The sequence below is a fragment of the Chelon labrosus genome (assembly GCF_963514085.1).
Source record: "Chelon labrosus genome assembly, chromosome: 17".
NCBI lineage: Eukaryota > Metazoa > Chordata > Actinopteri > Mugiliformes > Mugilidae > Chelon > Chelon labrosus.
The window spans coordinates 15252648-15280574 of NC_140350.1; the positions used below are offsets into that span (position 1 = coordinate 15252648).

A 27927-nucleotide genomic window follows, 5' to 3' on the forward strand; every position below is an offset into this window, starting at 1 on the left:
CCTATATGTCTTTTTTATGATGGGTTGAGCTCAAAAGGAAGTGGAAATCAGAAAGTATTGAGAAGCACATTTTTGTTAGTGGTCTTTTCATGGGTTTTGTTGGAAATAAAACATTCTGAAAAATCTCACATTTGACCAACCCAGCGCTAATGGCTTTGCCACAGATTCTCTTTAGATGGATGAAGATTGTTGCTACCATTTCACAAACTCTGGTTAATGGCACGCCACTCACTGGAAAGGGGAGAGATCGGTAAGATCTTATTTTCTGGTCAAAATTTCCATAAATTTGTTAAAGGTCCAATTCTACTGCCAGTTCCTTTTCCCCATTATAATGGAGTTTGTGTTATTTCACAACAAAAATTCAGTCAAAAGTCATGCAAACAAATCAGTATAAGTTAAAGTGAACACACGAAAGTCAGCGTGGGGTGCTAATGGTTTTATTATTTTGATATTAAAATCAATAAACATAATCAGACTAACGTGGTTACAAGCAGAGCTGTGGTACCAACTCCCGGCTGATACAACAGAGAAAAGAATAATTTTTATTCAAAACAAGAAAGAAAAAATAATGAAAGAGAAAGAGAGAGAGAGAGGCACAATAACACGACAGAGATTCAGGGCAGGTGTCTGCAGGATGTCGAGCAGCCAGAGACAAAAACTGTCAGAAGCTCTCAAACAGAATGGGCTGTTACAGTACGAACCGAAACAAACAAAAAAATAAATCTTACATTTCCATGCCTGTGCATAAAGCCACCCACTGTGCCTCCAAGAAAAAAAAAAAAACAAAAAAAAAACAACAATGTAAAACAAAAAGTTAGTCAAAACAAAAGTATAAACCCAGCACGACATTTATTACACAACATAAATATAACAACTGTCAAGATATTGTATTTGAACAGGCATATATGTGAACTACAAATATAGACGTTGTTGCTAAAGAGAGGATCAAGTTAGTTTCAGCAGGATACACTTTCTGCAGGTTTTGCTTCTTTATGAAATTATAATCACCAAGAGATCTATTGTAGAGCACTTAGCAATGAAGTACAGCCTTCCTACTGAGACTGGGGAGAGGAACACACACAGGACTAACTACAGAAAGATCCCATGCTGTTGATCTAGTCAAATAAGTTACCATACAAGACCAAGAAGCATCATAACAATGGCATGTAGTTGTGGAGCTCAGGGTGACCGATACCTCGCACATCCTCTACATGTTTGGACTTGTATGGAGTTCCTATAAAATCTTCTTACTGTCTGTTTTTATTCTTAAAATTGAAGGAAAGAGAGAAAAGAAACAGAACAGACGCTTTAAGGTTTACATTTTCTTTTCATTAAATGTCTCTTGCTCCATGCGTTTTGGCAAGTCTGGAAGGAGATGTAAATCACTGCAGTGTTGGATGATGAGTTGTGTCATGTGTAGAAATAGAAAGGGTTTTTTGTTTTTATTACCGAGGGTGGGGTTTTGTTTGCTTTAGTAAGATCAGTCTGCAGGAAGAGGAAAAAAACTCCTCCCCACTTCATTCATTGCAGGGGAGGGTGAGGAGTCTCTGCCCACCAGCCTTTTTTAGTGACCCCTGGCTAATCTCAGGAGCTCCCTGACGAGACAACTGCGAATCAAAGCCCTTCTGAAAAAAAAAAAAAAATAATAAACATCTAAGAAAAAAGCACACAGAAGGGGCAAAACATCTCTGTTTTGTGGTAAAGTTTTCCCCACAAAACTGTCCAAACGTCTCAACCAAAGTTAAGAGATGAGCCAAGCGAGCCAACTCCTAACCTGAACCCAAAAACCTGGAGTCATGATGGAAGGAGTCGCGTCAAGGCGAGGTTCAGTTTCTGCATTAAACCTCCAATGACAGAGTGCCTCGTGGGTCTCAGAGACAGCGAAAACTCAAACTCACAATGAAACCACGGCCCCGACAGATGATCAAATAGTTTTTATGTTTTACAGTGGCAGCAGGAGTCCAGGAAGACACTGAGACGTGCCAAGAAATAGTCCTATATATGCAGTGGTTCCTCTACAATGACGGTTTTATTTTTTTTAAGATGAATCAAACGGTTATAGTGAATGTTTCTACCTTTAGACGGGGCCAGCCTAATCATATCTAGGCTTTTTGAGCTAAGCTAAGTGGAAACTGGATGTAGCTGTACCATAGATGGTACACATATGGACAATGTGTCGCCACTTCCTTGCATTGGGCAAATTGATGCCATTTTTCTAGGAATACGGGCAGCGCCATCTTGTGACTTTGGAGTCAGAGTCTGCGCAGTACGGTCCGAGAGTGGAGCAATATCGATAACCCGACCACACTCATTCCAGACTCACTCGTGTTTTCGTTTAATTAATTCAACGCTCTGCTCTACTTCTACCAACCTACAAGGAAATGTTGGTTTATACGCCGTACTTATTTATTGTTTCTACAACTCTCACGGTCCTACGGGACCGCTTTACGGAGCGGTTAGCATGGCAACTGGTGGTCGCCGTTACGTCACATCCTGTTTATATAGCGTCAAATATCTAACTAAAACGAAACTTATCCAAACAAAATGACACTTGAACATGCATCAACATTATATTAACTACATAAAATGACGGAAACCATCCTTGGAAAAAAAAATATTTGACGTGTATTTTAGTGTTTAAGTTTGGCGCAAGTCCCATCCACTAACATGGAGGGGGCGGAGCTTATGACCAGCCCAGCCACCAGGGGGAGCTCTACTTGCTTTGGCTTCACTTTTGAGGAGCAGTTCCGCCGTCCATCTTTATACTGTCTATTTTTGTTTTTAAATTAATTTACTTATGACATTATCAGTGAATCCACTTAAAACATATTAATCAGAATAATTCCTCCATTTAACTTCTAAACTCTGTCCTTTTGTTGTCGCATATTAGCTTATAGTTTATGACTCATGAACTTGTCAATGGACTAGCTGCCTCCTCACTACAACACTAATTAATAATGTTATAACAAAAAATATTGTCCAAAAATAATCCTATTCATGGTGCATGAGGTAATATTAGACATAAACTGTGAGTAATCTAATCAAATAACATGTCAATTTTGAAACAAAACACCTTTTGTAATCACAAGCAGTCATTGTCAGGTAGCTGTATGGTTTCATTGTCACTTTGATCTCTGTCTGTGAATCTCATGTCCAGTCCCTGACCCGCGGTAAAGCCTGCTTCTTTAAAAAAGTTTCTCCTTGCACGTAAATTAAAGGACTGAACAAATAAATATCCAAGAAATGGTATGAACACTGGGTTCAAAGGAAACGGCAATAAAACATAATCTAGGAAAAAAATAATAAAGATGTGCAACGTGCAACATTTGATAGAGCATAAATATCAAACCATAATATCAATAGAAAATAAAGGTTTAAACACGTAAGCAGGACAGCGGTTATTTAAAGATACAACATTCATGATCTTTCCGGATCCTGGCGACAAGATCCAGACTGTTTCAGAAACTGCTTCAAAACAAAGTCGAACAAACAAAAAAAGCTCCACCAGACACTCTTGTCTGTCCATAAGATCCTGCTGGGGAAGACTAGTCTACATTCATCAGCAAAGCAGCAGCAGCAGAGTTATACCTCGCTATGTCAGCATACAGCAGTGCAGCAGTCAGAAACACGAGACTGACCACAGTCATCAACAGAAGGAATAATATGGCTAATACAGCTATTTAACACAGCCATGTTAGCACCCAGCCACTGACAGATTAGCACCACAGTGTACCTCCATGCTCAGTTTGTCGCTTCATTCGCAACCTGCGACTCAGTGCCAACACTGACTTCAAGGAGGGTCTGGCACTTCAAAATAGCAAAGTTAAGAAATGGAAAGTTCTGTCTTGTTATGTTTCTCGGTCTCAAAAAGGTCTCAAGAGGCAGCAACACAGTGCTCCGTGTCGGAACTGCAGAAGAAGAAGAAGAAGAAGAAGAAGAAGGATGCATTGCAATCGGTAAAAAGCAGGCCCAAGTCTCCCTCTGTCTCAGACACAGTGGAAGTTTGCTCTTCGCTACACGGACACACCAGCGGTGATAGCAGCAGCAGCCAATACAGAAAACACAATAACTTGGCGTAGTGGGCAGAGAGAGAGAGAGATAAAAACAGAACCAGGTTTCCCAAAACAACATCAATTTTGATTTACACGTTGTCAGTTTACGCTCTTCTTCAGGAATACCACGTCACTGCCCAGGCGTGACAAACGCCTCTCATCTGCTTTTAAAGTTTGATCATTATACAAAATGTACTGGGTTAAAGGTAGAGGTTTTCATTCCTGCACTTCAAGTTTAGGTTTTGGGAAACCCAGCCCCTTGTTTCTGTAGGGAATCCCCCTCCAGACTGTCAGGAGGCGCAGATTTGTGTTCTCATATATTTGATTAAGGCACCTGGTTCAGCAGGCATCATATTCAAAATCTTTTTTTTTTTTCTTTTCTTTTCTTGAATGTGTAAAAACCAAGTGCAAGGTGAGTAATGCTGTTGGACTTTTGACTGTCAACAGGTGTGGCAAAACAAGGGTATACTGCCATTTCGTCATGGACACCCCAAAAAAAAAAAAAAAACAATATCTGAAGTCTCTTTGTGCTCATTCAATAGCAGCAAGTATGAAATCATACGACTGAGAGAACAGAGAGCCCCAATAGCCATGCAACAACTTTGTGATGAGGATGAGGGAGACCGCTTCTGATGATCGGTCACTTTATTCACTTGATTCTCTCAGCGCTACGCAGGGGATCAACATGCAGAAACATGACTCCTGCTGCATTCTCGCGTCGGGGAGAGGGGTGGGGGGGTCAGCTCACATGGTTTCAAACAAGACAGGAAACATTTGAAATGCCACAAAAGAAGCCAGACTCTGAGATCTGACATCACAGCCAGCAGGAAGTGAGGCGATTTATGGTTTTTATTACTCCAGGATACTTGGTAACGCTTATAATTTCCTGAGAGGCTTCCTGGAAAACAGCTACTGCCTGTACTGTACACTGGTAGCAAGTTTAGAAAATAGAAATATCTGTGAACAGTTGCTTTGTGACAAGCTCTGAACATGTATTTTAATCACTGTAGTTGTTGTGTTAGCACTGAGATGCTGCAGCTCCTTTTAGCTCTGTTTTTGGTCTCTACCGTCTCCCGGGGGTCATTTCTGCCGCTTTTAGCCGCTAAATAAACACTCCACTATGTTCACAGCCGCTAACTCTGTCTGTCTGAGGTTTCTACAAACGTATGCTGGATGCTATGATAGCAGGGAGTGAAACAAAAACAAAATTAAGTTGTTCTTCAACCCGAAACAATGAGCTCATAGAGGCTACGGCGCAAAACAGAGCTGCAGACTTGCATGACTTTATTTTATTGATTTGTTTTACCTGTACAATTTATTTTATTTCCGTGGATGTTTATGATATTTTGGAATTTTATACTGTTGCCATGGTAATCTAATTAGCACAAGTATATGGAGTAGTGCTTTGCAGGAAACTTCTTGGAGATTATTTGGAAACTACAGACTGTAAAACAAGGCGTTACCATATATTTATTTTATTCTGCCTGTCTTTACATTTTCCTAAAACACCAGAATGTGCCTACGAAGATGAATATTTTTCACCTCTCGTGTAAAAACCCTCTGGGTTTTTTGGGGGCAGTGGCATCAAATCCAAGAGACTGGCTTTTACAAATGAAATCTTGGTATTCATACAGGTGAATAATACAGAAATCGCCATTCTGTTACGGTTTGGAGCAAGAATCAGTGTGAATCCTCCTCTGATTGGTCCAACAGTGAAATCAGGCCATAAATAGAAAGTCAGAATCAGTGACATAAATGATTGGGGGGGGGGGGGGGGGGGGGTGAATCTGACGGACAGCGTCATTTATGAGGGGATCTGAATGCGGATGCACTTTTAACATTTCTTAGATGATGTAAGATAAGAAGTCAGCACCATGTGAAGAACCCCAGTTAGACCACAGCTGGAAATCAGTCAAATCCATAGCGAGAGGAAGATGTTGCAGACGTTTGAAGACCAATTTGGAGAAAGTGGAGGAGTTTTGCGGATTCTTGTGACAAGTTTGTTGGCCTTTGTTTTTACTTTGTGTATAGAGCATTGCACCATATTGATTGACATTAAGAATTCATAACACACACACACACAATAGTTTTTACAGAGTAAAGAATGGCGACAATAATTGGAATACATAAATATACTTTCTTTTGATTTTATATGTCATCACATACGTCAGATAGAAGAACGATATTACCCTGATTTGCTGAAGAAGAGCTTTATGGATCCACGTAGCTTTCATTGGACAAGAGTAGCACAAAGTTACACACTCTATTAGCTTAATAGTTGACTGTATAGGATTCATGTCATTAGAAATAAAAAATAATAATAATAAAAAAAAAAGAATAAGGAATATTTTTACTGGCGTGGATTTTCACTCATTTCCTTGACTGTTAAAATGCCACAGAGTCTCCTGGTTTGAATGTAAAGTTGCACAGCTTGCGCCTATCACGTTAAATGTAAAAACCTGTGAGGACTCTCTCTTGCACCATCCTCGTGATCAACAGCAAAACACGCGCGCTTTCTCTTGTCGGTCAGCCGTCAAGCCAGCGGCCCTTTAACATATGTTGACCCCCGACCAGACCTGGACGAAACCACAGCTGAAAAGGACGCTTCAAACGTCGTCGCAAAGGACGCAGCTGAGCACGAGCAGCCGGAACATTTGAAGCCATTTTTCAGATATGTTTCACCACGTCTGCTACTTCAGTCAAGGTTGTTTTGAGCCAATCAGGCTGAATGGTTTCGTTGTTGTTGTTGTTATTGTTGACCAGATTGGCAGAAAAATGTCATGAGCCTGGGACAGGCCTCTTGGCAACAGACATGTCTGCCATGTTGTTATTTTCCTTTGTGTGTATGTTATTTAAGAAGGCAATAAGTGTCCGGATTGAGTCTCCATTTGTAATTGGCTTGCCATACAGTACAGTGATATAGTAACTTCCCCTAAGGCGGCCAGGAACATCTTCCAAACAAGCTCTTCCTGGCCGCCCCAGGCTACACCCCTCCTCATTAAGTCACAAGTAGAAATCAGTTTACAAATGATAACAATATAGCTCTCTGAAGAAATGTGTCTACACTGTACATCACCCTGAAGAGGAAGCCAAAGCAGAATTAGTTTTTCCATAGGAAACCTCTACTGAAGGCAAATGAGTCATGACGCCAACGGGGTCAGCATCAGGATCAAAGTAGGGGCCCTGGAATCAAAACCCTCTTATTTTTAAGACCTCAAACACACCATCACACGGTCCCTGACCAGGAAATAGACCCGTCCTGTCAAGACACTGGGCTTCCCAAAGCCAAGCAATGATACGCTCTCACACGACAATCATAATCATATCATTTCCTGGCTCCGGAAACATGTAGATCTAACCCTCGTCAGGCCAAACACCTACTCCTTGCTAGTTAATAGACATAGCCAAGTCAGGTAATAGACCTATCCTAGCAAGAAGTCGTCAAGTACACTTGCAGCATTCACACCAGGCCATTTAGCAGCAAATGGAAGAAAAAAATGCTTTTCTTTTTTTTTTTTTTTTTTTTTTTCTTTTTTGGACAAAGTGCTTTTGTTTTTTAAACATATAAGATAGAGTATTCTATACACATATCTAACATTTAGAAGATACTTATTAACTTATAGTTTATTTACAAAAATGAATCACTACTAAGAAAATAGCTATGGACGGTAGGGGAGAGAGCAAGTCATTAGGCTACAACTAGTCTAAGAAAGTCAAATAAGAATCATGGATACTTATCGTTCTAGTTTCAGTAAAAGCACCATTTCTCCCTTTTTAGACGGAACAAAAAACAGTAAAAATATATATATGTGTATATGTGTGTGTGTGTGTGTGTGTGTGTAGCTGTTATTTAATCACACAATGCAGAAAGATGCCAACTCTACCATCGGCGTCTTTCCATGAAGGAAAACTTTCTTCATTTCCAACTAACTTGAATTCAGCCTCATCAGACTTTTCATTTTATTTGCCTGCTGACAGAAGGAGCGCCGAAAATTCCTGGGAAGGGCAGCGTTTCCTCTGAGGAGGCAACAAGGAAACAATGCATCAGATATAATTTTTTTTTTTTTTTTTACGGTTGCTCATGTTACCACTTTACGGCCTGAACACGGCAACTCTGTTTTTTTTTGTTTTTTTTTGATGAACAAAGTTATTGTTTGACGCAGGAAGGATGTAAGAATGAAGGCAAGGCTAAGCCACAGATTAAACTCAGCTACGCACCCTCAAAGGCAGCAGCGCCAATCCCAGGAGAATACAAGTGGAAATCTAAGTGACTGAGTAAAGTGCTGAATCCAAATCAGTCTGCGACAGATTCAATTGACTTTGGCTTTCTAAAATTCCACCTCTGTGCCGTTGTTCCTTTTCCCTGCCCTCGCTGAAGACAACACGTCCTCGTTCTCTTTATAAACCAGTCTAACTAGACAAAGGCTGCGTTGTGTTTTTGACAAATCCTGTCCCGACTCTCTGTATTTCACTCAGCCAGCAAATGAGAACAGAGGGGTTACACTACCAGATTTGCATTTTTGTTTTTAAAAAAATCTCCTGTTTTTCGTTCGTATTTCCTTCTCTGGCGCGCGGCTATCTCCAAGCCAACAGGAAAACTAGCAGGCAGCTAAAATACAAAAATATAACAAGAACTTTTTTTTGGTTTTTGTGGTTTTTTCTTTTTTTTCCTCTAACGTTCTCGATGCAAGGATAGGCTTTAGAAATGTGTCATGCTTAAAAATGAATCAATTGTCATGAAAAGTGGCATTTCACCATTGATAGATATATCATTAATGTATCTATATACAGTACTTTAAACACAGTTCAGTTACTATTTTGCTTATGAACTAGACCTCGTCTACATACAGGAAATCAAACAAGTGACACAGGAACATAACATTTTGGTTACTGTTGGTGACATTTTGACAAACAAGCAAAAAAAAAAATAAAAAGAAATAAAATGTAACATAGCTTATCTACTAGCGCTCCGGGCTTTTCTTTTTGTCCTAGATAGCGCCGTTTAACACAATTAGCACGTGGAGGGAGGAATCAGATCAGGAATGAAGTGCTTCCTACGCAACAAATCTACTGGAGAAGCCCACAGACGGGGTTAACTTTTAGCTTTAAAACAAAAACAAAAAAAAAATAAACAGACAAATGTTCCTTTTCTGTACAGAATTGGACCCACGCTAATTTCACAGTTCTATGAAGTTCCCTGACCCTCCCACGTTTCTTACATTCAATACGGCGTCAGGTAAGCTGTGCAAAACCTTACTTTAACTGGCTGGTCGCCATTTTCGTTGCATGTGTCTTTGGTACAAAAAACAATCAAAATATAGTGTGCAAATATTTTTTTTTTCTGTAACTCTAAACGAAGAATATCTGTTAACCCCTCGCCCCGGTTTCCCCAAAGACAAGAGTACCAAAAACCGAAAAGTAATCTATTGCAGAGCCCTCCTATATACACAGACTCTGTGGCATCACGCGAAAAGAGCTTCCATTTGTATATGTACATTCAGAACATCTTTAAACAACTGAAATACACATCAAACCTCAACAAGTGTGTCCCTCCTCGCACTCACTAACAATCTCCCTCAGTGTAAAGTAGTCCTCCGCTAGGCTGGACATCAGGGAGCACAAACCAGTCGCGTCTTCTCGTTCAGTCCCTCTCTCTCTCACACACTCTCACTCAGACTTACAGAAACACACACGTACATACATACATACAACAAGGCACAATGAATAGAACTCTGATCAAACACTAGTATGAACACACCAAACTGCCTGGTCGTCTCTACTGTACAAAAAGGGGAGCCGGTGCCGTTCGCTGGGAGACACGGTTATATACAGCTTCCTAGAGGAGATGGATCACTGTTTATGTCATCTTCACAACCACCACCACCACCATCATCTTCCTCACAGTCTGTCTGTTCCCACGCTGGCAAAAAGTCTGTTCCACCCAGTCCAGTTATATAACCAGCACAAGGCCAAAAAAAGCACCATGCTACATGCGCTTCCTCTCCACATGGTCAGCTACCTTCTGTTTTTTTTTTGTTTTTGTTTTTTTTTCTTAGTTTTTTTTAAATTGTAACATCGTCAAAATCAGCCGGGGAGCTTTCTCCTGCCGGCACACACGCCTCTAACCAGCAGGACGTCGGTTCAATCAACCATTTTTTTTACAACATCAGAGCTGATTGGCAAAAAGGGGATGGCATGAACATATTTAGGCCTTCAATACAAAATATTTTATGCCACCCCGTAAAGCCTTGGAGCAGGCTGCTTTATTTTCTGCAGCTTTCTTGGCTTCCAAAGCCATTTTCATCAAAGTGCTTAATTGAATTGGTTAATTTAACATCACGGAGTTAATTTTTTTTTGTTGCCATGAGAGTTGAACTTCTTAGAAATTATGACTGGAACTTATTTTGTTTTTCCTTCCAACCTTTGAGGGTGTCTGATGTGTAACAATTATTCCTGTCGTCACTACCTCAAACAGATTGTGTGAAAGTATTCCAGTGGTTACACTCGTATGACTGTCTCTCTCAGCCCTTGTAGCAGACCTCCGACATAACCAACCCTACACAATGCTATGTTACACACATCTAATAATCACCAGTGGATTTAGGACGTGCTATTCGCTGTACACCTAACCATCACTTGCCTTTTAGAAGTTCCCAACAACACGTTCACGATGGGTTGGGAGACAGTGATGCGCTGACCCTGCACGCAGCATGCAGAGCCAGAAAGCTAGGATGTGCGCCATACGTGTGCATGGCAGAAACAAGCACACATACATACACACGGGGAGTGGTATGTGTGTTTGTGTGGCTAACAATGTGTATGTACTCTGGGTCGGAGGGGCATGCAGAGGGGAGCGTAGTTACAATGGGACAGCACGGTGGTAATATTTAGTCCACTCCTCTCAGTGGACTCCGGCGTGTCTAGATTTTGGAGGTTGGGACTCGCAGGCCGACCAGTCCGCCGGTGGGATCGCCTCGTCCCGTGTTCTCCAAGATCTTGTTAACGAAGTCGGAAGTCTGCCCAGCAACGGGCGATGGCACTGCTCGGACACACAGAGACACAGAGATGAGAAGAGAGACGCCGGTGAAATGTAAAATGTTGCAGCTTTAAGTGGTTTCGTTCTCACCAAGTGTCTCCTGGATGAGCCGCTCCAGAGTGTCGGTCATGTTGGTCGGACGAGGAGACGAGTCCTCCACACGCACCACTATCTCCTCCTTGATGGCGTTGATCACATACAGCAGCCGGTCTACGAGAAAACACAGCACAGATTATTAATGTTGTCATATTCAGGACAGGACTGCAACAGCAAACCATCATCGTTATTATTTATTAAAAGATTGAGGATTATAAATTTGAGTGAGAACCACAAGAAAAAGATAGGAAGATGAATTTCTATTTAAATAGTAACGTACCATACTCTGTGCTGAGTCCCCAAAGCTTCACCTTGTTCGCCTCGTACTGGGCCTTCTTTTTTAAACGACAAGCTCTACAATGCACACAGAGGATAGGAGGTTAGTAATGCAGAAGAAGAAAAGAGGAGCTCACTGAGAAACAAATTTCTTTAAAGTAAGATATTAACTGTGCGCGTGTTTTACCTGGACGCCAGCTTGTTCTTCTCTTTGCGGGAGCGGGGTCGCGCCGTCAGCGGCAGCTCGCTAACCGGAGTCAAGTCGCTGATCACCTTGTTCAGTTTGCGGAGCTCCGTGCCAATCTGCAGCAACTTGCGCGGATTGGGAGTCAGGTCTTCCACGTCCGTGCGGCGAGACTTCTTCAGCATGTATTTGCCTTTGGAACAAGCCAATAATAAAGACATGCGTGACCACAGCGCAAATCGAGGCACAAAGAACAAACGTATGTATGCACGCCTGTTCTCATTCACTGTCAAACTGATTTAAAACCACGTCTTTTCCACGTGCACACAGTTGGTGATGTTAGTTGGATCTAACGCGTGTGTGGACGCACTAATAAAGTAAAATCTCAAGTGATCAAAATGCAAAATGAGTCACCCTCAACAAAATAAAACCCATTAACAAACACGGACATGAATGTAAGACAAGTGGGCTGCAGCCTATTCTTTTAAAAGTGCAGGCTTGTGCTTCTTTTTTTTAAATTTTATTTAATATTCCCAATGTGATCGCTTAAACTGTCGTATCCCTGCAACACGCTGTGCACGTCACCGTCCTACGGGTAGACCTGCACTGCAGCCTCCACTAAAATCCATATATGATGACAGAGGCAGCTAAATCAGGAAAAGATTATTTAATTCCAACAAAGCTTTCGGCCACATCGCTCAAAGGCGAGGTTTATATGCTAAAACGGCATATGTACAGTATCTATGCGCGCGTGTGTGTGTGTGTGTGCACGGTTGTGTACCGTGGAGAGGCCCGTTCTTCTGGTACAGGTTGCTAGGCAGCGTGTGTCTGTCCCACTCAGACGGCTTAAGCATACGCTCCTGTTTAGAGGGGGTGAGCTGCTCGCTGTACTCCCAGAAGTAGCGGCGCTTTCCTCTCTTCCGGCTGGAGACGCCCGCCGTCAGGCCTTTGATGTCCTCCATCAGCTCCATGTCACAGCCTGGTGGAGGGTTTAAGGAGAAGAAATGAGCGCAACATTTAAATAAGGACGATAAAAGACACAAAAGTTGTTTTTGTCCATTTCTCTTGCGTCTAACACAGTAAGTATTGGTTTCGGGTATTGTAATGTTAACCAGAGGCTGCATAATGTCAGCGATTTGGCAAAACTTTACCCCAGATTGGTTCATTGACTGGCGTACTTGCAATCCTGCCGTGCATATTTACATAAACCAATATCTAAATATGCATCAGCTTGAGCTTTATACCAATAAACTGGATTTGGTACCAGGACAAGCCCCAATTCAAGTAGTGACGGCTGTCATGTTGTAAACTATAAACATCAAGATAGAAAGTAGCTTACCTGGCTCAGAGAAGGCGTCACTCATGTCATCGTCCTTGTCTGCTTCGTAGTCTTCATCCTCCTCCTCCTCCTCCTCTTCTTCCTCCTCCTCCTCATTCTCAGACAGCTCGTGCTCGCTGCCGAAGCCCTCGTCGTGGTCTTCATCGTCTAGATCCAGCCCGTCGCCTTCTTCCTCGTCTGCTTCTTCCTCGTCCTCCTCGTCCTCCTCGTCCTCGTCCAGCAGGGAGTGAGCTCTGCTGGCCAGTCTGCTGCGGGTCAGGAACTGAGAGTAGTTGTGTTCCTCCTCCTTGGTCTTCTCCGCTCCAGAGACAACCAGGACACCGCCGCCGCCACTAGCCCCCGCAACGCTATCACTGCTCACCAGCCCAGAGGGGCTGCCCTCCAGAGCCTGACTAGGCTCAACCAGGTGAGGCACGGTGGCGGACCAGCCTGCAGGCATCTCTCTCCTCCTTGACCCCTCTGCCATCCTCTCAAAGCTCGTCAGGCTGCCGGAGCTGCCGGCTGCAGCACCAGGAAGCTCCACCAAGGTTGAGGTGGAGGCCTTCTCGTCTTGCGGCTGGGGCAGAGGTACTGGGGGGTCTGGTCTCTCAAAATCTGCCTGGGGAGGCATGTCAGCTTGAGCTTTATGCACTGCACTCACACGGACCTTAGCCTTCCGCACAAAGTCAGAGTTGTGAGAAGTTGGGGCGGCCATCTTGGTTCCTCGCCCCAGGAGCTTGAGCTGTCCGTGGTCTTGGGTGAGACTGATGGGGTTCTGGGTCTTCGACATAGTCTCGGTGCTGGAGGGGACTGGTCTGGTGGCTTTTTGGGAGCCTTCAGGAAAGTCCGGGAGAAGGCTACGGGAAGGTCGGGAAGAGGACGCAGATCCCAGGGAAGGCCGTACAGAGCTGGGACCCGATCCTTGGCTGGGGACCAGGAATCTCTTACTGTGACAAGGAAACTGGGGCGGCTGAGACTGAGCGAGTGGGGCAGGCATGCTCAGGTCAGCAGGGGCGCAGAGTGCTTCACACACAGGCTGTGAATCCTCGCTGTTGAGCTGAGCCAGCGTCGGGGTTCGACCAATCACTTCCTCGTCCTGGTAGGGACTGGAGAAGTCATCCAGTCCAAGAAAGTCCACCTCTTTGGTGCCCCAGATGTCACAGCTGGCCAGCCGCGTGTATCTGTCGAGCAAAGAGAGATGCTTTCAAAAGCTTTGTCTTCAAACTTTTATTTTTGTATGTACTTGTTCAAGAAATAATAACAGAAAAGCGATGTTTCACTTTCTCAAAAATGCGTATTTAATGCTCTTTCTTACTGAAAAGTGAATATATTTTGGCTTTGGTCAGTCTGAAGTCATCGCCTTTTTATTGTCTGATGACTTTATAGACAAAATTAATAACCGGTTAATGGATAAAGCGTCTAGCCGAGTCTACGATCCTGAAAATGACTACTCATCACAGTCTAAAATCAGAGTTTGACCGATTTAGTTTATAGTCGTTAACTTTTGTCTAAAGTGACAGAAACCTGGAGGCTGTTTAAGGTTTTTAAACGCCAAAAAAATAAAAAAATAAAACTGCTCCAATAAAAAGAAAGCTCAGAAGCTGTCTCAGCAACACGTCTGGTAGTTACAGCTTTGACACCCACACAGACACTGTCTGCTTTAATCTCTTAATGGGAAGGAAGCTTGCCAGGTGAAGAAAACTACAGTTTAGTAAAACCACAGTGAAGACCAAAGAAGCCACAGAGCTGAATGTGTATAATATGACTTATACTGCCCCACACAGACTTCATCATGCACTAAACAGCAGCGTGGGACTAATCTGAAAAGTCAAGGCTGTAAAAGCATGACTCATTCATTGGACAACAAATGCAGCACTTCCCCCTGTTCGCTTAAACATGACCTCAATCAACACAGTAAGCAGCAGATTTCAAGAACCAGCACTATTCCACCTCGGTTTTAATGACCTATAGATTTCACAGACTGTCGTCCGCCCTCAGCTGACGCTCAACATTTGGTGAGAGGACGTGCACAAACTATTTTGGCAGCAGAGAATCAGGGTAGCTGCAGGACAGACGGCGCATCACCTGAGACCCCTGGAGACTGCGGCAGCCAGCTGCTTTGTTGTTTACTGGCCTCTTAAACCACTCCCTGCCTCCAAGCAAAACCACTGTCGGCTTCAAATCGTGCACTGCCGCGTCTGTGTCAGACAAAGAGGACCTGTGACGACAAACTCTGCTGCTATGCAAACCTGTGGCCACGTGACGTATTTTTATAATCTTCAAAGATTGACATCGGTCATAAAACTCATGCTAAGGCGGCGTGATAGAGAGGAGCACGACAACCTTCTCGTTTCCTGTTGCGAGCTTCTGAAATGTGAGAATTCAACCATCCAGTGCATTATATTATTATACCGTTATTTATTAAGTAAACTGACTTAAAGCCGCCCTATATTCAGTAATGAGAGGAAAGTACACCCTTATTTTTGAAGGATGAAGCTCCCGTTAGTCTATTTTTTATTTTTTACTGAGATGAAATGACCAAAACCAACAACATACTAGTCCGTTGCTTAATAGTTCCTGTCCAGAGCCGACTGGTTGATACTGAACTGAGTCATTTCTCTTTTAACCTAGACAGTAAAGACGTTTTGGCAGTGACGAGGGGAAACACGACGTGCTGAAATATTCATTAGTTATTAGATATTATTAATTAGTCATTAAATTCTTCAGCGTGTCTTAATTACTCGCTGTTGCGAATGAATAAATTATCCAGTACCTGGTGAGGTCTTCCCAGTAGGTGTCCCACTGTTCGAAAGCCGAGCTGCTGCAGACCGTCTCACATTCACCCAGACCCATGAGCTGATCCACACAACCCTCCACCTCTTTGCCTCCGTCGCCGATCCCCACGATGCTGTCCCCGCATGGACTCTGCCGGTGGGTCATGTCTCTGTCCTGCAAAGGAGAAGTGAGTCGAGCAGGTATTGGATTAGAAGATGCTCTGTTTTTCAGGTCTTGTATAGTGTTAGGGGTTTTGAAACAACAACAAAAGAAAAATGATTACAGGAACCTGAAACTAGACTAAACGTGTGCAGGTGGAGGGATACTTGTTGCCATGGCACAAAAAGATCCTCACATTTATCAGAGTGGAAAATTAATAAACCCACAAGTGATAGGAGAGAAAGAAAATGAGGAAGGACCCTTGTAGGATATTTACTTTTTCTCGTATGGACCTCATGCAGCACTGTGCAAAGAGAGCGTTTAAAAAGGCTTAAGGGGCAGCGACACCAAATGAAAAACTAAATTGAAAAAGTAATTGGCAGACAGAAGAAGATGGCAGGTCGCTCTACTCTAGACACCATCATCTTGTTAATGAGTTACTATGGTGCAGGACATTAAGAGCACGGCGGTGAATCACCATTGTTTAGTCTACAGCGGACGGTAAATTGCGGTGGACACCTGGAGCTGACAGCATGAGTGGTGACAGGACAGTTTGTTGTTTAAAGCTGCCTCCCGTCTCCTGCCTGTGAACCTGGCAAATGTCACACGGCCGCTAAACAATTAGGCACAGGCCTCTGTGCTTTGAATGCCACGCTGGAACCTGAGCTTGACCACGTGACCACCATGTTTATCTTCAGTTTTTACAGTTCTCACATTAGTGCCACTAAATCCTGCGACTACAGGCGAGGAAATGAAAAGCATGTTTTTGTAAATATTCTTATAAATGGGAGACGCATAAATGTCTGTAATGAAATCTAACGTAACACGCGAAGGATGAAAGGAACTTTTCATTGACTTCCACACCCAATATTTTCAGTTTATCGCTGTGAAGATACGGTGAATACTCACAGCACGGTTTCATTTAACTTCGATATCCCAGAGAGTAAAGTTACCTTCTGTTTCCCATCCAAACTGATTCTCATTGGTTTTTCCATTTCATCTGAAACTGCACTCTGAGTTACCATTATCCACGGTGCTGTACGCTGTGTAACCTAATATAGTTTTGCATGGACACTCATGCTCTTGCTCATACCCAAGCGTCTGTGACCACTCAAGTGTTTTTTTCCACTACACATCATGGCCAGGTAAAACTATTTACTCCGGTGATGAATCTCACAAGCCGCATTAGGAGCCTGCAGCTCTTCATCTAACAGCTCACTGTGCGTTTCCCCCTAACCCTTGTACCGATTCCTCCCTGCAGCATTTAAAACTGAGGTGCGGACCAAATACCCATACCTCTGTTTTCCATACCTCCTTCAAAATAAAGCACGGTCGCTGGAGACCTTTTAATGTGAAATGCAATTAACTAGAAATGCTGAGTTAGCAGCTGATATATCTGAGTGACCAATAAACAGTAATTAAAATGATTAAATTATTCATATGTTTTGCAAACTCTCCTAAATGTCTGGCAACTAAAGTTTTTTTATTTTTTTATTTTTACTTATACGCAATTAAAACTAAAGCCGAGTGTAAAAACAGACACGTGCTATTTAATTAGAGGACGAGCGTCAGCATGCTTAGAATAATCTTTAACGCCAGCCCGTATCTAATGCAAATTAGGAGTGCAGCAGGAGTTATTTAAAAACAGAACAAACGCATAAAGGCTTATTATAGGATCCCTGAGAGCAATATTCGATCTTATCAATACGCCTGTTTATTTATGTGTCCACTGCAGCAGCAGAACTAAAAAAAAAAACACTCTAGGAGGCTGCTGCATAGTTGATGGATAAGGTTATTGAATTTTTTCTGTTGACCTTTAATCTTGGATCCTTCGGCGGCGAGAGCTCAGTGTGACTGATGTGAAGAGACGACAGGTTCAGCGGAAGGTTAGCGAGGCCTGATGCCTTGTTTGTGGCACGGCCTCGCTGAGACGGCAGTGTGTGTGGGCGCAGACACTCACCAATTCGTACATGAAATCTGGGTCAGAGCTGGTGGCGAGCAGCTCTGTGCTGGTCAGGGCCTGGTCAGCAAACGAGTAGTTCTGAAAGGCGTCCCCAAAGGGAGGCTCCATCCCACTGACGCTGGGCTGCAGAGAGAAAATAAATAAATTAATAAATAAACTCTGATAAACAAGCTTCAACCTTTTCCTTCCTATCTGGTTTGTGTCGCTCAGCTTTTGTGTTTTTAGGACGTTTACTTTCGGTTTTAATTCTGCCTTAAGACTTTCAATACAAATAACAAACTCGCCAAACACAACCAGCAAAGACTCAAGTCTGTCAACATTATGACCGCACAGGTGTGGTTAACCAAAAGTGACTTCGGTGCAGCAGCTTGAATTCATTCCAGTGTTTTTAAATTTCAGAATCACTCATTTGCAGTTATATGAGCCATGCTTCATGCACAGAAACCATGACATAACGCAGCAGAGAGATTTCATAATGTCGGCAACAAGTATCTGATAAACACGATATCTCCTGATGCTCCTGATGAATATCTCACAATGACAGAAGCAGCTCTTAAGAGCGCGCCAAAGCCATGACAGTGATACAGTCACAGCCGGGAACACAGCTAATATCTCCGTGTTTGTTTAAAAGGAGGCTAGATTACACTATACCAGCTAAAGGAGGCAGTGAGCCGGTTAACGCTGCAGCGAGAGAACAGCTGCGATCATATCTAACAGTGTATCTTGATGAAAGATACCACATTACGCCGAGTAATCTTCCCAGCCGTAACCAGCATGAATAATAATGGGACGGACAGAAAGCAGAAGGGAAACACAGGCAGCATCGTTGGCTGACACGAAAAAACATCTGCAGCAGATTCTGTAAAAACTTTAAAAATCTAAAATTAAGCTGCATAGATATTTTTAGATTGCAACCGACTCATATAATCATTCATCAATGCCCGTTCACGCTCAGCGGCTGTGTGTATGCAGCATCTACACACTCAACCAGGGTCAACGGTGACCGGTCTCCGCTCACTCTATGTAGTGTTTTCTACCTCGCCACCGCATCGCTTCACAGTGTTTTCTCGCTCAACACGTTCAAACACACGGCAATGGAAAAACTGCCGTACAAGGTGCTCGCATTGTGAGAGACTTCAGGTTCGGCGTCTTGCCCAAGGACGCTTTGGCTGACCTTCCGTTGGCAAGGGATTAAACCATCCACAGATGTTCACAGGACTTTCAGATTATGCTCTTGTTTTACGTGTTCGTGTTTGTGGAGGTTTAACAACCTTTTTTTCCACACACGGTACACGGTGTGTTTGAGTACACAGACGTCTTACATGATTCGGTTCGAGAAGATTCTGCGTGGCAGCGGTGCCCCCTTACCTGAGGCATTGCCAGGCACAGCTTAGAGCTCCAGCGGTGGGAACCTCTGGGTCTCCTGTCCAGTCCCAGTGGTGTGAGGTTGTCCAGTCAGCACAATAAATAACTACTAAGGGAGACGATCACAGGACGCTGGTGGATGCAGCCTGGGAGGCTGAGGGGAGGGGGGAGAGGGGGCGGGTGAGTAAGATGGGCTCGACCTGGCCTGGCCTGGTCTGGTCTGCTGTGGTCTGGTGCGGTTCTCTGTATGCTTCGGGTCTGTGGCGGGGGAGAAAAAAAAAAGCGAGAGCGCACAGAGCAGCAGAGTTAAAATCAAAAGGAAAAGGAAACAAACACATAACCCACCGATAACCTGCAAGTAGATTTCAACCACAGCTGCTGTTTGTTTCTCTCATGCCAAAGTGCAGGAGGGGGAGCGGCGTGAAGTTAACAGGTTTGCAAACAAAACAAGAAGAAGGAACAAAAATGTGCCTTTTACAATCAATAAAAAAATGGCACCATAAAGATAAGTAACGGTCCGACAAGTCAGCTGAAGGCAAATTAGTCAGCAAGGGCTTTTGATTAAATTAAATACAAATGGAAAACTGTCATGGGCTTTTTCATTGTTTTCTAAGATTTTAGAGATTAAACTACGTTAAAAAAACACGCTGCAAAACGGATGCTAATTAGAAGAAATACATAAAATACTAAACCTGTGAATATTAGTCTAAGATATTTGAAAACTGAGGTGGCTGCTGCAACAACTCTGTTACCTCATGAGGATTTTTTCACTGAATTCACCTTAATTTAGAGAATTAAACACGATTAATTATGCAACAGCAGCGAGTACCAGCAGCAGATGGAGAAAGATCCTTTTTTTTTTTCTTTAACTGCACACACGGCTCATTCACTCTGATATTTGAAGAGTACTGAACCCGTTGAGTGTCGCTTTTCTCCCTCGGTTAGCTCCTTGATGTCGGGGTGAGAAACAGACCGGGTAATGGGACGGCCATTTTTTTTTTTCCCCCCTTAGTTAAAGGCAGTGATTGAAAATGTGACCTTCTCAGAAGAAAGGCAAGAACTTAAACTTAAACCCAATTTCATTAACTGAGATGAAAGATATTCGACGAGACGCTGACGAACTATGACGACACGTCAGCGAGACGAGACAGGACTAGAACGTTATTTGAATATCGGACATTCAAAATACACGATCTCTTCTTTCAAAATGTGCGTCCCCGTCATTGGATTGGATCTGATCTCAGGTAGTTAACAGCAGCCTACCAACACTAGCTAACAGCCTCTATGGCTAGAGATGAGGTGGAAGAATACGACATTTGAAGGTGCATCACCCTGATATTTATTCATATTTATTAACTGTGAAGTTTAAAAAAAAAAAAAGTCCCATCTAAGTACTTTTCTAGTTGCTGTTTTACATGAAGTTATCGCCTTCTGACTTTTCACTGACACATATTCCAACAGTGTACGGTGTAAACAGGATTAGCATTTAGCAAACTAACACTCTACATAAACACAGTTCCCGGAATGAACTCTTCTTGTGCATGAGTCCAAATACAGAATAATACAGTAAACCAAGTTCAAGTTGTGAGCCCGCAATTTATTGTTTAAGATTTTAAATGACATTTCAAAATGTGTTCACTCTTAACGGCTTCACCTCATCATGTTTGAACTTGGATAACCTTTAACAGTAGTCATGAGTTCTCTCTTTTAAAATGCACTGGCAGGCAAGTTATTTCAGGAAGCCGTTGTACTGCTTCTGAACGTCTATATTTAATTTGATGGTTCAGAAATACATTTACTATGTTGTCTAAAGACGACATATGATAATATAATAGCTGCCAAGACTTAAGGCTGCATTTTGACTAAAACTATGGAAGATAAAAAAATAATAACGTGACCGAGACTAATGAACATTTTGTGCCTAAAGACTAAATCAAAAACTCTTTTTAACTCTTGCTACGACGTTAAGCACAACAAATTCATCATTTACATTTACAGTATATATATTCTGATAACTCTTTTACCTAAAAGCTGATTCATCAGATTTCCTAACTTTTTTTTTTTACCCCACACAGAGAAAGCAAAACTTTTAACTGAATAAAATACATCAGCATAGCGATTATTTACCCCGCTCTCGTTTACAAAGTAATTTATGTGGAAAGTAGTTTTTCACACTCGCGTCACACAGACTGAGACACAGAATATGAGAGCTAGTCACCAAGAGCCTTAATAAGCAAGAGAAACACGGACGTGAATGAGTAATATTCAGTTAACACATGCACATCTTCAATTTGATTACTAAATTATGGATAGTATCAGGGCGAATCCAATCCGATTTTATCTGTGAAACGCTTTAAAAACAACCAAAGTGAAAGGAAATGTTGTACCGAAGAAGTAAACGGAAGACTTGAAACATGAGTAGACAAAAACAACAGCAGCCTCACAAAAAGTGACAGACATAGAAAGGCCTGTCTAACGTGCTGAGGCAAATAATTCACAATTGTGGAGCCGCCAACAGCAGAAGTACGATCCTCTCTGAGCTACTGTTTGGTCTCAGGCACAACAAGGAGCAGCTGATCACCTGACAAGAGCGGGGCGGGGTGGGGCAGGGCGAGGCCATCATTACATGGAATGACATGAAAGATATTTAAGTTATGTAATAGTATAAATGCCGTGTAAATATATATCTACAGTAGTGGCAGCAATGACCACAGTCCAGTTGTCTCCTCCCTGAGGGACAAAGGGACCTCCCCAACCTGTCAGTGGAGCGGGACAGAGACAGCAGCCGCTAACCCCCACATACGCTGCGTTAAAGTAATCCAGCCGAGAGGTAACAAAGGCACGGATTAACGTCTCAAAATGCTGCCCTCGAAAAGAACTGGCTTTATTTTGGCCAGCGGCAAGACTGGAGTCCACTTTAAAGCCAGGTTTGTGATGGTTGGGGTCAGAATACTGGGCCAGGGAACCCAGATCTGCAGAGTGGGTCTGACTGGTGCCACCGAAAACCATCACTTCAGTCTTTTCTTCATTAAAGTTTTAAAAGTTTAGAGCCGTCCAGGCTTTTATGTCATTAAGACACTGAAGTAATTGGGTGACAGAATATACCAGTGATTCATCAGTGATATATCAGTCCATGCACGTTGTTGTTGTTGTTTGTTTTTTTTGGAGGGGGAGGGATGACAAAAAAAGACTGAAACAAACTGGACGTTGCAGCTGACAAGTACGTTCTCGTTGCACCGACATTTAGCTCGTTTGTTGTTTTCTCACTTTCCTGCGTCACCAAACAACTGTAACTCACTCGTTGTCTTTTTTTGCATAACAAATGAATGAAAGTCCCGCACAGAGACACAAATCCAGCCGTAATCAGCTGACACAGAATCGCTCACCAATCCCACTTCTCCCCTGCATCCTGGGAGCCACATCACTTCCTCTCACCGTGTTGCCGCCTGACTCACATGAACTCCTCACCCCTAGAGCGCTATCCGGCAGTATATATACGCATTTTGCATAGAGACAGGAAGCGACAGCGGTGCACGCCACTGGTACAACAGCAATTGTAGAAGCAACACCTTCACGAACACAAAATCACACGAAACCACACCAGTGCATGCACATAAATACCCCCCAATCAGCCACAACATTAAAACCACTGACAGGAGAAGAAAATAACGTTGACTATATTGTGACTGACTATCTGCTGGGAAACTTTTGGTCCTGGCATTCGTGTGGATGTCACTTAGACATGTACCAGACCCCAAACTGATCAAGTACCTGTAGGATGATCCACAGAGGCCCGTCCCCTCAACCCATAGGACAAAAAGGTCCACCACTAACAACACTGTGTTGACCCCAAAGGACACCCTCAGAAGGCACATGTCCACTCTCTGATGAGTCACAACTGTTTTGGATGCACAAGGGAGACCTACACAATATTAGGAAGGTGGTCATAATGTTACGCCTGATCAGTGTGTGCATATACACACATACTCTCTTAATCAGCAAGAATATTTTTGGACGCGCAGCCGTCGACACACAAACTGTGACTATTATCATATCTCAATGTGCACTTCCTTCCTGGGCAGCTGCGCCTGGTTTCACTTGCAGTAGAAGCAGAACGAGGAAACATATGGCCTGAACACAACAATAACACCAGCATCAATCCAGACTCTCCGCTATCACAGAGGGAAACAGAGAGCCTGTGTCCACAAACAGAGATGTTACAGACGTACAGAAACCCAGAGTCACGGCGCTCCAGTCAGAGCCGTGCCAACTCTTTTCCAGTAGCAGAGTTCAATCTAATCCAGCACACTGCTCAGCGGCTGACACGGGCTGTGATGCAGAGCAGGATATTTATGACCGAGCATGACGGTCCCCGAAACACTCGAGCTGAATTTCACTCTCAGACTCTGGTCAGACTCCGACAAAAAAAACACCTGCATTACACTGTTTCTTTTAGTCGTAATATTTTGGACGTTGCTTCAATTTACTGCAATGAAACATTACAAAAATGCATTATAAGTTGCTCCAAACCCAGGGTCAGCTTTTGCCTATCCAGCACGGGAAATAAAACACTGCCCTCACCCTCAGTAATTTGCCTGACTTTCGATTATGCATCATTCACTGTGGCTACAGTCCATCACTCCCCTGCTGCAGCTCACATGATGCACATATCAAGTTTCTCCTCAGACAATCCACAAAATGTGCTTTTGTTCTTTAGAACTTCTCTTGGACACACCAAAGCTGTTACGAAGGGGTCACGACGTCAGCTCACTAGAGACGCATGGTTTCCTGTGTCAGTGTCACTGTAACCCGCGGCGTTTTACAATAACCTCAAAACGGACTCGTGCAACCGTCCCCCTTTGCTTCCATGCATGAGAAACGAGCATCAGCCGGGGTGGCAGCACTGCCTGATTGACAGAAATGTGCTTTGTCATGCTGCTAATGGTCAACTGGTCGAGCCCCAGAAATACAACTCTCTGGTCTCTGCAGACGAACGTGAAGTTTCATATTGTGTGGACATTTGGTGGATTGCCAGACTTGCGGAGCGTTTTAAGAAATTGCTTTTGGACTGTGTCAAACTGCCACTTGTGCAAAAAGAAACGTTTAAGCTATAATGTATTCCTGAATCTATAGTTTAGTGAAGAGACGTGCTCGGAAATATAATTCGCCAATCACCGTTTTCTTTAAGTTGTCATTACACAATAGGAGCCGGTGGAGTTGACACTGTTCCCTCCCCTGTACCGTGTTAGTTCGGGTCTGAGAAGACACCGCATGGAGCTTAGCGCTGTACTGAACTCGCAGCTCCACTGTCATGCAAGCGGCTCACATTCTCCGACTCACAACACTGGACGTAATCCAAGTAGGCCAATCAGCGGCGTCTTATCTGGAATGAGTTACCTACTGATACCAGTCAGTCTTTGATCCCTACGGAAGATAACAAGCGAGAGATGCCAGCCTATTTACTAAAAACAGAGAGAGTCTCTGCAAACATCGTGAAAGGTCTTTAATCCACAAACACTAAATGTGTTTGTGGAGAAGAGAACAGACAAACAGAAACTGTGTGCTCACCAGCAGCCAGTTCTGCTTAAAGGTTGGGGGACTCGGATAATTTATTTAGATTGGTATAAGCAGCAGGTGAAGACAGCATGGCTGGCAATTCAATATTACTGACTGCGTATTGATTTTTAGAGGAATTATAAAGTGATATATGATGTTATTATAGTCACAAAATAAGCTGTTCACGTGTTAATATGTTTTTAAATCACTACAGATCACCATTATCGGAAAACAGTTCTTATTTACATCATGGTACTGATTTCAGTTCTCTGGGCAGGCCTTGCATCAGCGTACTCAACAGCCAACAGATGTAAATTCACTCCTGTTCTGCGGCCACACTGAGAAACATTCAACTGCACGATCAATAAAGGGTCCAGCACGATGTGGTTTGTCGTACTTTTAGTTCTTTTTTTGTTTGTTTGTTGTTTTGTTTCTTGTACTAAGCTCTTTGGTCGTTCAATTTTAGGTTAAAGGCAACCTTTCAACAAAGCAGCGTCACCCAGGGGTAACAAACTGTTCGCTAGTTAGCAAACTACTCACAAGTCCATCGGCGTCGCTTCAGCATTGGTTGAATTCCCATAACCCTTCAATGCAAGCAGACAACAGCCCAGAACTATAAATCGGGCAAAACGCGGTTTCATACAAACAGGAAGATAGATTACTGCAAGGCTGTGGCTCCAAAACTGTAGGGTGGTTTCCATCGATGGAGGCAGAGGCTCATCATGTATCGTGCAATACGCTGTATTCGAACAACAGACCTTGTCAAACACGAGTATAATTACTAACACAGTTAGTTAACCCCGCCGCTCCACATGGCAATAATTTATAGAACTGAATGACCTGAGACGTTGTTTTTTTTTTTGCAAATGCAGTCCGAGCTGTTGGCTGTGAAAAGGGGTCGATAAAGCCGATTAATTTGTAAACTAAACAAAAACAAGAACAGTTTGAAGGTCAAAAGGCCGTAATGAATCAGATTAGCAAGATTCACTCAGACGGAAACACACCATTTAAAAGGAAAGAATAAAATAACCTTGAGCCGATGATTATCGTCAAAAAACCACATTAGTCAAATTAAGAATCTGGTGAATCTTATGTCAAGTTGGGTGTGAATGACTAATATTTGTAAAAACAAATGCTGGGGCCATTATTGTGATATGTCCAGATTTAGTAGATTTAATGTGGCTTGTTTAGTTTTTGTTCCCATGCGTTGCTAGATAACGCCATTTCCATTCAACAGTAAAAAAAAAAAAAGGTTAGAGATCTCTTTTTTTCAAGTGAAATGTGCACGATGATTACAATTATTATGAAAACAAAATTATAAAAAGCACCTCGACTTGGATGGATTATACAAATATCTTTTTTTTCTGCCCCCCCCCGTCCCTCGCTGTTAGAAAGCGTCAGTAATGGATGACTAACTCGAGATCAGACACTGCTGATGAAAGCACAACGAGCTGCAGCTTCACAAAAAAAAAATAAAAATAAATAACCGTAAAACACAAACACTATCTAGTTCTCCTAGACAGCACTGAAAACCACATCCCTGCATCCCTCTGCCATGGATTTAATTATTCTGGAGAGGAACAGCCTGAGACCAGGGGTGTCAGCTTCACTACAATCATGATTACATAACAGACACGTATAGATAACAAATGACCTCTTAAAGTCGCCAGTAAAGCCACAAATGTCCCCAGTATCTCACCAGTCTCTGCACTCATCTCAGATCCTCAGCAAAGCAAAACAAAACCTCAATCTAACCAGGCTGTGCCAACACCCACGTAATCTCGCTTTCCCATTGGCCGAGGGGACGCCACGTCCCGCCCCTGGGCGCGCGCGATTGGCCGACGTCCCCGTCAATCACTTGAGCTTGCTTCATCATAAACAGTGCGTTTCAATCTAGGTTGAGGCAGAAGATAAACAACTTGGAGGCCTACATGCCCGTGGCCTAGATAGCTGTATTTAAGAGATATTTAAAGCGAAATCTAACCCGCGCCACAAAAACAGAATCAGCGCAGCATTAAACGTGAATATGTGACATTTAGTAGTTTCTTAAGCAAAGAAGAAGAAAAAAAAAAAAATAACAAGTCAAACGTTCAGCTGCTCAATTCGCCTGGAGTACGATGTTTAGGTGAAAATTCAAACTAATCTATCAGGACACAATGACTCGTTAATTAAGCTACAAACCACGGCGGAAACACTCGTTTAATCGCGGTGTGTTATTTACCTCAGATCACACAGACATTTCTGGTTGTGTCGAGCTTTTGTGTTGCAGTACTGGATGTGCTTAGTGTTGGGGGGGGGGGCGTGTACCTATACCGAGACCTCAGGCTGCCTGGCTGCAAAAAAAGTCAGCGCCGAGCTTTTTCACCGAGGCTTTTTCTACCACACACACAAAAAAACCCAACAACTTGTACTATATATATTTTAATACTGTTCCGCTGAATACATCAAGGACAAGTCGTAGAGTTTTAAATATATTCAAAGCAGCGCCGCATGATCTAGATAGTTTGAAAGTAGAGTACAAGACAATCTTCTTATGTAAGTGCTCAGTTTTTTAACCATGCCGATCCAGAATCTTCTAAAGAGAAAAACCAATTACATTAACTAATAAAGGCACAATCAACAACAATGTTATTATTATTTATTTTTTTTAATCGCTCGGTCACATGTGACAGTAGTGACCGACATTTATCACCGTGCAGGGTTTAACTAGAATCGTTTTCTTTACGTTCACATCTCCCACAGGAGGCTCGATAAACTATACGGTGAGACATGTCGGGCATGTTTATTCGCCACTGACAGCGGAGTTTTTTTTTTTTTAATGCGGAACTGGCGAGCAATTGCTTCCCTTTCACCCGCAGCTCAGTCAGTATGGCCTCCGTCCGCCCCCTTCCTCGTCCCAGCTGAAGCCCGATACACAACAACAACCCCGAACCAGCCGTTAGCTTCAAAGCTAATCCAGCCGCGGCGCAGAGAACGCGCAACCAACCGCCGGTTGAAACGGTCAAATAACTGCCCTACTCACTTTTAGGACACCCACGCATACGTCTCGCTTGGTGTTGGACCTCGTGTAGCTTCTCGTGTTGGCGATAATACGATTCCCTTTTCAATGGAGTCCACACGCTGTTGAAGCTCTCTCTCGGGTTTGTT

At 43.0% G+C, this 27927-nt stretch overlaps 1 protein-coding gene across 1 annotated transcript; it reads right to left on the bottom strand.

The window, feature by feature from the left end:
• Positions 1-423: 423 nt before the first annotated feature.
• Positions 424-27927, bottom strand: crebrf (creb3 regulatory factor). The gene is made up of 10 exons (XM_084564221.1): positions 27803-27927; positions 19228-19482; positions 17857-17982; positions 15736-15911; positions 12984-14143; positions 12426-12623; positions 11648-11837; positions 11465-11538; positions 11179-11298; positions 424-11091 (listed from the first exon to the last, which is right to left on the bottom strand). The coding sequence occupies exons 2-10, from the start codon at positions 19234-19236 to the stop codon at positions 10973-10975; spliced, it is 2172 nt and encodes a 723-aa protein (XP_084420347.1). The 5' UTR covers positions 19237-19482; positions 27803-27927; the 3' UTR covers positions 424-10972.

Coding starts and splice junctions, on each gene's coding strand:
- crebrf (XM_084564221.1), bottom strand. Junction 11,838..12,425: donor GAAGAACGGGCCTCTCCACG/GTACACAACCGT, acceptor CTTGTTCCAAAG/GCAAATACATGCTGAAGAAG. Junction 11,299..11,464: donor GGGACTCAGCACAGAGTATG/GTACGTTACTAT, acceptor GTTTTCTCGTAG/ACCGGCTGCTGTATGTGATC.